The following is an 11,292-nucleotide window of genomic DNA, read 5'->3' on the forward strand; positions in this document are numbered from 1 at the left end:
AAATTTCGGCTTACGCGAGGAGTCTTGGAACGTATCCCTCGCGTATAATAAGCATCACCGTACTAGTATAGAGCCCAGAAGGGGCTTCCTTCTAGGCACTATAGTACTAGAGTCACTCTAGTTTGTCTAGAGTGACTAGAGTCCCTATATGAAAACGCAGTTTTCGGTGTCGGGATCCGACTGTAATCGTAATGCCGCGTTCTCCCTCCGCTCAGCATTATTTCTCAATGAGTTCATTCACTGTAACTAAACTTCACTGTAACTGCAAGTGTATTTGCGCGAAAACAAAAACTTTTGTAAAACACGAAACTGTATTGTTTATCACTGGAGATGTTTATATTTTATGCCGATAGAAATTCGCTTACGAAAAAGTAATCTCATATTTAATAAAGAAATGAGTCTTTATTTTGAATAATTTTATAGTTTTTGTACGTTCAAATTTAATGAAATAAAAACATGGTGTTCATGAACACTGGGAAATATAAAGCTGATCCCTTGCGAGCTGAGAGTTCCGATGCCTCTGGAGCAAAACAAGAAGATACGAGTGAAAGACGATTGAAACAATCCCTTTTCAATGACGAGATCGATGCGAAATTTGGCTTTAATCGCTACAAAGAGAGTGCCGAGCGGAAAGCTTGGCTATTTAATCTACATACCACCGAAATACTGGACGACGACAAAAGACTAGTAAGTGCTGTTGATTTTTATTTTGTTGAAGATGACGGAAGCAGATTTAAAGCAACGCTACCTTACAAACCTTACTTTTATGTTTCTACTGTTAGAGGTGCTGAGCCCGAAGTAGCTTCATATTTGAGCAGAAAGTTTGGAGGCACTGTCAACAAAGTCGAAATCATAGAAAAAGAAGATTTAAATTTACCGAATCATCTATCTGGTTTAAAAGGAAAATTTCTGAAATTGAGTTTTTCTACTGTGACTGATTTAACCAAAGTTAAGAGAGAAATTATGCCCCATGTTAAAAAAAACAAGGAGAGGCAAAAACTTAAAACCTCATACAATGAAGTTTTTAATGATGATGCTGATATTTCTTCAAAAAAGTCGGATCAAGTAGATAGCATCATGGACATCAAGGAGCATGATGTTCCTTATCACATGCGTGTTTCTATTGATTTAAAAATTTTCGTTGGACATTGGTATTTTGTAAAAGGAAGAGGTAACAATCCACCAGAAATTGTTAAATGCGAAGAACTTTTACAGCCCGTTGATGTGCCCATATTAGCTTACGATATTGAAGTAACCAAATTGCCCCTAAAATTTCCTGATCCTGCCACAGATCAAATTATGATGATATCATACATGATAGATGGTCAGGGATTTCTCATCACCAATCGAGAAATAGTATCTGCTGATGTAGAGGATTTCGAGTACACGCCCAAACCAGAATTTGAAGGAAATTTTGTTATTTTTAATGAAGCTAATGAAGAACAACTTATTCAAAAATTCTTTGATCATATTCTGCAAGTAAAGCCTTTAGTATTTGTAACTTATAATGGTGACAATTTTGATTTTAAGTATGTTGAAGCTAGAGCTGCAGTTTATGAACTTAACATGCTGAAAGAAATTGGATTTTCTGTGAATCGGGAGGGTTATTATTTATGCCGACCTTGTGTTCATCTTGATTGCTTACATTGGGTAAAAAGAGATAGCTACTTACCTGTTGGTAGTCAAGGTCTCAAAGCAGTGGCTAAGGCTAAATTACGTTACGATCCTGTCGAGCTGGACCCTGAAGAAATGTGTCGAATGGCTTCCGAACATCCTCAAGTCTTGGCCAGTTATTCAGTATCAGATGCTGTTGCTACTTACTACTTATACATGAAATATGTTCATCCTTTTATATTTGCTTTGTGCACAATCATTCCAATGGAGCCAGATGAGGTTTTGCGTAAAGGCTCTGGAACACTGTGTGAAGCTCTACTGATGGTACAAGCATATCATGCAAATATAATCTTTCCCAACAAACAGGAAAGCATTTTGAATAAATTAACTGAAGATGGTCATGTTTTAGATCAAGAAACCTATGTTGGTGCCCATGTTGAATCTTTAGAATCTGGTGTTTTTAGAGCAAATTTACCTTGCAGATTTAGATTAGTTCCAGAAGCGATTCAGAAATTAATAAAAGATGTTAAAAAGACCTTAAAACATACAATAGAAGTTGAAGAGAATGTCCCAATCGATGATGTCTTAAACTTGGATGAAGTGGCTAATGAAATTGTAGAGAAGTTGAAAAAATTGAGGGATTGTCCATCCAGATTAGAAAATCCGATTATATATCATTTGGATGTTGGTGCTATGTATCCTAATATCATTTTAACTAATAGACTACAACCTACTGCAATGGTTGATGAATTAGCTTGTGCAGCTTGTATATTTAATAAACCAGGGGCACGATGCAGAAGGGTCATGCCATGGACTTGGCGTGGGGAATGCATGCCTGCTACTCGTGGAGAGTTTCAACGGATTCAGCAACAGCTAGAAACAGAAATGTTTCCATCTTCTTTTCCCGGTGGAAAACCAGTCCCCTTTCATGAACTTAGTAAGGAAGATCAAGCTACAATTGAAAAAAAGAGGCTATCAGAGTATTGCAGGAAGGCGTACAAAAAGACACATGTTACTCGTATTGAAGTTCGAAATTCAACTATCTGCCAACAAGAAAATTCATTTTATGTGGATACAGTGCGTGCTTTCCGGGATCGTAGATATGAGTTCAAGGGTCTGTTGAAGGTCGCCAAGAAGAAGGTTGCGGAAGCCATAGCCATGGGTGATGCCTCAGCTATTAAAGCTTCTAAGACAATGGAAATTTTATATGACTCGTTGCAACTTGCTCATAAATGTATATTGAATTCATTTTATGGCTATGTGATGAGAAGAGGCGCACGTTGGTACAGCATGGAGATGGCAGGAATTGTGTGCCATACTGGTGCCGATATCATTACTAAAGCTAGAGAACTTGTCGAGCAAATTGGAAGACCATTAGAATTGGACACTGACGGTATTTGGTGTATTTTGCCTTCTTCATTTCCAGAAAATTTTAACATTAAGACTAAAAATCCAAAAAAAGCTAAATTACAGATTTCATATCCTGGTGCCATGTTAAATGTGATGGTCAAAGATTACTACACTAATGATCAATATCATGAATTAGTGGATCCTGAAAATCATAAGTATGAAATACGCAGTGAGAATTCCATTTTTTTCGAAGTTGATGGTCCATATTTGGCTATGGTTTTGCCAGCTTCGAAAGAGGAGGGAAAGAAGTTGAAAAAGAGGTATGCCGTTTTCAATTTCGATGGATCTTTAGCAGAGTTAAAAGGCTTTGAAGTAAAAAGAAGAGGAGAGTTGCAATTGGTAAAAATATTCCAGTCTTCTGTTTTTGAAGCATTTTTAAAAGGGAATTCTCTTGAAGAATGCTATGCAGCTGTAGCCAAAGTTGCTGATTATTGGCTTGATGTTCTATTCTCAAAAGCTGTCAGCATGCCTGATCAAGAACTTTTTGACTTGATATCTGAAAATCGTAGTATGTCTCGTAAACTTGAAGATTATGGAGCTCAAAAATCAACATCTATCAGTACAGCTAAAAGACTGGCAGAATTTCTTGGTGATCAAATGGTGAAAGATGCAGGCCTTAGTTGCCGATTTATTATATCAAAAAAGCCAGAAGGGTCTCCTGTTACTGAAAGAGCAATACCTTTGGCCATATTTCAAGCTGAACCCAGTGTTAAGAAACATTATTTAAGGCGATGGCTGAAATCCCCAGGCCTAACAGATTTTGATATACGTACAATTTTAGATTGGGAGTATTATATAGAACGTTTCAGCAGTACTATTCAGAAGATCATTACCATTCCTGCTGCATTGCAGCATGTGCCTAATCCCGTACCTCGCGTTGCTCATCCAGATTGGTTACATAAAAGATTACTAGAAAAAAATGACATTTTGAAGCAGAAAAAAATTACCGAGATATTTTTCCGGAAGGAAGAAAATTCTGAGCAAGCTGATAGTGAAGAAGTAATGGATATAGAAGATCAGATTGCTGGTCCTAGCACTGAAGTTCAAGTTCCAGTGTGTACGAAACGAAAAGCATCAGAATCTCCCAATCAACATTCATCTAAGAAACAAAATACATCCAAAGATATTGATTATTCAAAAACTTGGTTAGAGCATCTAGGGCCTCCTCCTCCTATAGGAAAGTCAAGGGATGAATTAGTTCACTGGTTAAAATATCAGAAAAAAAAATGGCGATATCAAATTGATCAAAGAAAATCTTCAGATTTAGATAAATTTGGAAAACAACAGGCTTCTAAATCTTTCACAAATGCAAATAGAAATGTTTCGGGCATTGGACAGTTTCTTAGAAAAGCAAAGAAAACTCTTTTAGATAGCCCATGGCAAATTATTCAGATTGCTCCTACTGGGCAGTTAGGCCTTTATAAACTTTGGGTTTTAGTCGATAATGATTTACATTGCATTAAATTAAATATTCCAAGAATATTTTACGTTAATCAGCATATACCAAAAACTGGAGAAAGTAATTTATGGAGAAAAGTTAGTAGAATTTTGCCTCGTTCTCACCCAGTATACAACTTATATGAATATACTGTTGAAGAAGAGATTTATCAGCAACACTGTAATGATCTTTTAGCTGAGCTGTCCTTGCCACATGTTGAAGGAGTTTATGAAACGCAAGTTCCCCTAATTTTTCGAGCAATGGTGGAACTTGGTTGCGTTTGTGCTGTTGGTAGAAAACATATTCGTCATTATACTTCTTCTGATAATGATGCATATAATCTCTGTCATTTGGAATTTCGAAATTTGTCTCAACATGACTACATAAAGCCTGGAGTGTTGAAATTATTATATTTCTATCATCACTCATGTGGGCAAAAAGCCATGTTTGGTTTATTCTTCCCGCCATCTAAGAAAGCTGTGATATATGTTCTCGATACTGTAAGAACAAACCAGATGCCAAACCTGACCAATATTTTTTCTGCTGAGCGTAATGCAAAAATCAATGAAGGTTCCGATGCATCAATGTTGCCCGAAGTAGATTATACGTTTGAAGTACATGTGGAGAAAGATGTTCGCTTGGTTTATAAAGGTTTGCAAAAACATCTTATGATGTACAAAGATGAAAAAAGAGGACCAAGTGCTGTTGTCCTTCAGTCTACATTTTCTGCTGATGATATTTGTACTTTGATGCCTACTTTTGCTGAATTTCCCGTTATTCCTGTACATGTTCATGATAGTGACACTTTATACCAAGTTATGGATTGGCAACGAGTTGGTTCAAAAGCAATGATAAAGCAATTTATGAATGTTGAGCTATCAATTTCTTATCTTCTCGAGCAATGTCGCTATTTTCATATTCCGGTAGGAAATTTACCTCAAGACGCTTCTTTATTTGGAAGTGATATTTTCTTTGCTCGGCATCTGCAAAGGCAAAATTTCCTTTTGTGGTGCTCTCCTACTGGCCGACCTGATCTTGGGGGCAAAGAAGCTGATGATAATCGATTGTTGGCGGAAACAGAACAAGTCGTTCCAGAAATTAATAACCCTGATGCATATTCTTCTGTAAGTGTTGAAATACTTGTTGAAGGAATGCCTGTGATAACTGTTTTGCAAGCTCATAATTTAATGGAAATGGAAGGTACTAGTTCCAGCATAGCATTCGACTCTGGTCCAAGTTCATCATTAGTAGATTTGATGTCAAATGGAGGACCAACTTCTAATTTGGGTGTTTATGATGAAAGTGCTTTATGTGCTGGTGCATTTAGAGTTCTTCGTGCCATGGTCTCTGGCTGGGTACGTGATGTCCTTCAGTATGGCAATGTCTTTGCTGACAATCAAATAGCCAATTTTTATCGTTGGCTTAGGTCGCCACAGTCTTTGCTGTATGAACCTGCTATCAAACAGATTTTGAACAATCTGATGAAGAAAATGTTTAGTCAACTTATTTTTGAATATCAAAAGCTTGGTGCAATTATTGTCAGTGCTACATATTTGCGTGTAGTATTGTGTACTAAGCGAAAAAAAGTTCCAGATGCTATGGCTTATTCACGTTACGTCAATGAATGTATAAGGAATAAGGAAGTTTTCCATGGATTGCAGTTTCAGGTAGAAGCCATTTGGGAATATTTGTTGTGGTCTGATCCTGCAAATTATGGAGGAATTAAATTGAATTCCATAGAAGATGCAAATGAGGAAAAGGAATCCAATGTAGATAAGGAAAATGATTCAAATGCAAATAATGAAAATGATTCAAATGCAAATAATGAAAATGATTCCAATGAAGCTAGTGATGATATTGATGACAAACATACTTTAACTCTGTGCTTCAATATTGCTAAGTTTTTGCCTCAAGCTGCAGCAATTGATGAAAATTTTTATAATGTTATTGCAGAATATATTCAGGAAGCTTATCTTTATTACCAAGGACAGGATAAATCCATTCTTCCAGATAGTCAAGCACCTTTACCCGAGGAAGAAGAAGAATCCCCTACTGAACTCGCGAAATATGTCAGGAGTAATCTTGCTCATAAATTGTATATTTTAGTTGAAAAAATCAAGAAGAAGTTACCATCTAACATAGGTCCTAATGGCCAAGACATTTTCCCTGCCCTTCCGGGTTCTCATCTTAAATTTACTAACCCAGCATTGGAATTTACGAAAGCAATCTGCAAAGTATTGTCTCTGGACAGTCAGTTAAAAAGTGTGATTATGAAGGTTCGACATGATTTGTTGAGAATTGTAGGTATGAAAGAATTTAGTGATGAAGCAGAATGGAAAGACCCATGCCTGTCTTTTGTGCTGACAGAGCTCATTTGCAAATCTTGTTTAACTTCGAATAATATCGACATTTGCCGAGAGCATTATGCAATAGACGAAAGTAGTGGCTTACCCGTCTGCATATGCAGCCTATGTAAAAAGCCTTATGACACAAAAGAGATAGAGGCAAGGATGATTGAGTGCCTTCACCAAGTTTCAATGGCACATGTTTTGCAAGACTTGGTTTGCAAAAAGTGCAAAATGGTTAAAGACAGAAACATGACTAAATTCTGCTCGTGTGCTGGTGAATTTAATACTTTATTGCCTCTGGAGGATCTAAATCAAAGATGTAGAACCTTTCTTAATATAGCTGAGCACTTCAATATGGGAAAACTAAAAGAAACTGTGTCTTGGATCATTAAAATGAATTCCCAGCAAAAACATATTTGTGTCCGTTCATAATCTAAATTGTTGGGACATTTTCTGAAACTTTTCATTGCCAATCCAAAGAAATAGTTTGATGCTTCTGGCATATAAAATGTTTTTCAAGCACATCTATTTTTGTACTTGCATCAAAAAAAATTCTATCATGTACAGTAACCGCCACTAATAAAATCACTGGATTATAAAATCAGCTGCTTTTTAAAATCAAATCTTGAAGAACAGAATCATTGCAATATCAAAACATGTTAAAACCATCTCTTAATAAAATCATTATCGTCGTTTTATAAAATCACGTTTGGACATGTTGCGTACAAAATTGATAAAGAAGCTCCAAGAAGTGAAGTAGAAGGTCTCAGAAGATGAGGAAATCTCGTTGCCGAATATCCCCTCTTCAATAGATGTCAGAAAAGCGCTTGATGTTTACGTTATACTATGTACTTTAGAGCAAAGAGAAAAATATAACGTTGAAAGTTACAATGCATTTTGTTAAATCTTAAACGATATTGAATCCTCACTCTCAAATTCTGTTAACCAAACTGCAATAAGCCAATATTTTAAGACCCGTGTGTAAAAAAATAATAAAAAAAAACCCTCATGGTTAGCTAAAAATGACAGCTGTATTTTGAAATACTTCAAACAAAAATAAATGATGTAATTCATTTCTTTTTTTAAAGTATTTAAACTTCAAAACCTTTCTTTTTTTACAATGTAGGTATGCCGGTTTATAAAATCAGCCGCTTTATAAAATCAAATGTCCTGAGGACGAATGTGATTTTAATAAGCGGCGGTCACTGTATTAGTCTAGTGTAGCAAAGGTTCTTATCACCTTTACCAGGAATCCATACGTTGGTATAAAAATGAAAAAAAATCAAGTATATAGTAGTAATTGAATAAGCATAGTAAAATATGTTTTTTGATGAACAATTCATTTGCTCATGTGCCTCCGTTATTGAAATATGAGGTCTTTAGGCATCATTAAAATAAAGTTACCAAATTCAGCAAGAATTCGATACTTTAGTTGTAGCTTCGTTAACATTAAAAGATAGGGACATCCTAATCACCATTTCCAGAACCATCTATTTCTTGCTAAACTTTGCAACTTTTGAAAACCTTATGTTCTGATTATGGAAGACAATGAGGCCTTGCTTTAAAAAATATGCTTCACTATGCTCTTTCAATTGGTACTTACTCATTTTTTTTCTTCCATTACACTATTTGTGTGATTCCCTGACTACCATTATAATTGATATTGTCTTTTAAAGACAAACTAATTCAATATATTAAATACTACCACATTATGCTTTAAATTTTAAAATTGATTTTTTTGTTGGCAAAAATGTGTATATTTTTGAGTAGTAATTATTTGTTTAACAATGAAAATGCAATAAATGTTATTTTTTCTTCAAAAAATGAAAGAAACTGAAATTCAGTATGATGTGTGTGTTAAAATTGCTGTCCCTGACATATTTTTAAATATGTTGTAATATTTGTGGTTAATTTAAATATAAGTGCCAGTGACAAAATTATTGATTTAATTTTTACTTTTTAGATTGCTTTTATTTGCATCTCATTGAATAACTCAATGTGCATTTCATTTGTATAACATTAGTGTTGCAATAAGAAGTACTTGTCGTAACAATATCGTGCTTAGTGCTTACTTATATTCGAGACAAACCGGCATTGAAATTTTTAAAGGAGTGCTCCATCTCCTTTTGGCGGTCACCCCTGCTCTATTAGTCTATTTTTCAGTTTTCTAGTTGCCTTACATAGGCTTGCCAGAAAATTATGCATATTACAAGCAATGCTTTTTCCTGGGATTTTATGTATGAAAGGGAAAAATATTCAATAAAATCAAATGAATCATCTTAAATTGAAAAAAAAAAAAAAAAAATATTCAAATTTTTTTAAAGTAATGTAAACTAAATTTAAAATAATATCAAAAAAAGAAAAAATGATAATAATCTTATTATTACTTGACTTAAATAGAAATTGTTACAAAGACTCAACAGCATAATGGGGAAAAAATGAAATCAATAGGTAAAATATAAATTAATAAATATTTCTCTTTCATTTTATTACTTATTTGCATGAGATTGTGAGGAAAGGCTAAGAATGAAAAAGTTTGGTTAAAAAGAGCATGTAGTCAAATAAAAAAGGGGAAAGGAACACACTTGTGATAAAATTAAAGAAAGTTGTTCTGGACTACACTACAGTGTGAATGCATTTTTAAGCACTTTTGGAAAAATGCTCCTATTTTACGTAAGTGTATTATTCAGTGTGATTTGTTTTGCATGCTTCAAAGTTGCAATTTCTTTTGATAAGTTATAATTTTCTCTCAATACATTTATGTTAAGATCCATCTCATTTTCTGTTTGAAGAAACTATATGTAGCAAAATTTTCACTATCATTTTTAAAAGGAAATCTTAATGTATAAAAATCTTCTGTGCGGACATTTGTCACCATAAGGCTTTTACATGGCTGGACCGATTTTGAACAAATTTTTTGTGTAATTAAGTTGTGGCAAGCATGGTTTCGAAGCATGATGGATTGAATCGGAAACGTTTTTGTTAATTAATTAATTTAAACATTTTATCGTTATAGCTCCCAAATGATTGATATTTATTTTAACCAATTGTTGAGTGAGAACTGAAATAAATATTTAACCCGTTGCCAAATTACAATAAGAAAGCCAGCTCTGCTTTTTATAATGAAATTTCCTACTGTGATTTGTCAATTGGGAATAGATAAAACGTAGAGAGAGAGAGTGAAGTCTTCATTTCTTGAAAGCAACGATTTTAGGTCCCTTGATATATTTTAAAGTAAAGCACTGGAAGGTTCACGCAAAACGTGTGTTCTGTCGTCGTAGTTGAACCATGTGGCCGGATCGGTACTTTAGGTTTTCTTAACCAAATGATCCTAAAGTACCGTACCTAGCAACATTTGTTTCTTGGCTTATAAATCTATCTGAGTTTGGCACCAATGTCAAGAATACTTAAAGTATTATCTAACTATCCAGTAAATATATTAAAGGAAAAGTTGATGGAATTTAAAGACTAAACAAATTTCATTTTCGTCCTGATAAATTACAACAGGGTAGTTCTGTACACAGAAGATCAGTGCAGTGGAAGATCTTTATCTTTGGTGAAAAGAACAAATTAGGCACTATATGAAGCTTAAAAAGTTTTCGTTCAAAAGATTGAACCACTAATCGGTCGGAGTTGGCTTCGCTCACTGATGGGCTGCGGAATTACAGTAACGTAGTGGCTTGGCGACTTTGGCTATAAACGATAGAGTTGCGTGACCATTTGTTTACATTTTAAAGCTACTGTTAATGTAATTCATTGTATTTTTTGTTTATTTGGCGAAATATTTCAAATTGCAAAGAATTGCTTTTTGTTTTTAAAGAGTTTTTAGTCATTTTAGTTGAAGAATGTTTTTATTTTACATCGGGAGTTGGGGGAGGGACGAGTGATTTTCGCTTACTCAGAGAATTTTTTTTACCTTTATCACTTTTCTAAACAATTTTCCTTTCGTTTGTTTCATTCTTTTTCATATAGGGATGTTGCAGCGGGATTTCCCGTTTGTTCTAGATGGGTCTGAGGATGCTTTTTATCCTTTGAGTATGGCAGAAGGAACAAACCACCATGTATGGGAGAAAAAATAGTTAATAAAACAATTGCTCAGTGGGCAATAAATAAATCAAGTTGTATTAAATATACGCATTCTGACATCATAGCAGCTTAAAACATTTTTTTTACTTATTTTTTCCAACATAACGGTTCAAACACTTGATAGTTTATTGAAAATTTTTAACTTTTCAATTTACAAAGTTTGAACAGAACAACGTCTGACAGGTCCTCTAGTCACCTATATAATGCTGGTTTTAACTACATAAGCTACCAGAAATGCACAAAATTTATAGAACGCTGTTGGCTCATATTAGATATTTTATAGAATAGATTGCTGTCAGCTCGTATTAGATATTCTATAGAATAGAATACTGCTGTCTCATGTGAAGCATTCAATAGAATATTGGTGCCTCATATTAGGGAAAGGTATTCTATAGA

At 34.4% G+C, this 11,292-nt stretch overlaps 1 protein-coding gene across 1 annotated transcript; it reads left to right on the forward strand.

Annotated features, from left to right (window-relative positions):
* The first annotated feature begins 456 nt into the window (after positions 1 to 456).
* On the forward strand, positions 457 to 7,242 carry LOC129226801 (DNA polymerase epsilon catalytic subunit A-like). Its single transcript, XM_054861428.1, has 2 exons — positions 457 to 6,194; positions 6,276 to 7,242. Exons 1-2 carry the CDS (start codon positions 457 to 459, stop codon positions 7,240 to 7,242), a joined length of 6,705 nt encoding a protein of 2,234 aa, XP_054717403.1.
* The last annotated feature ends 4,050 nt before the right edge of the window (positions 7,243 to 11,292 follow it).

Source organism: Uloborus diversus, chromosome 7 (assembly GCF_026930045.1).
Source record: "Uloborus diversus isolate 005 chromosome 7, Udiv.v.3.1, whole genome shotgun sequence".
Lineage (NCBI taxonomy): Eukaryota > Metazoa > Arthropoda > Arachnida > Araneae > Uloboridae > Uloborus > Uloborus diversus.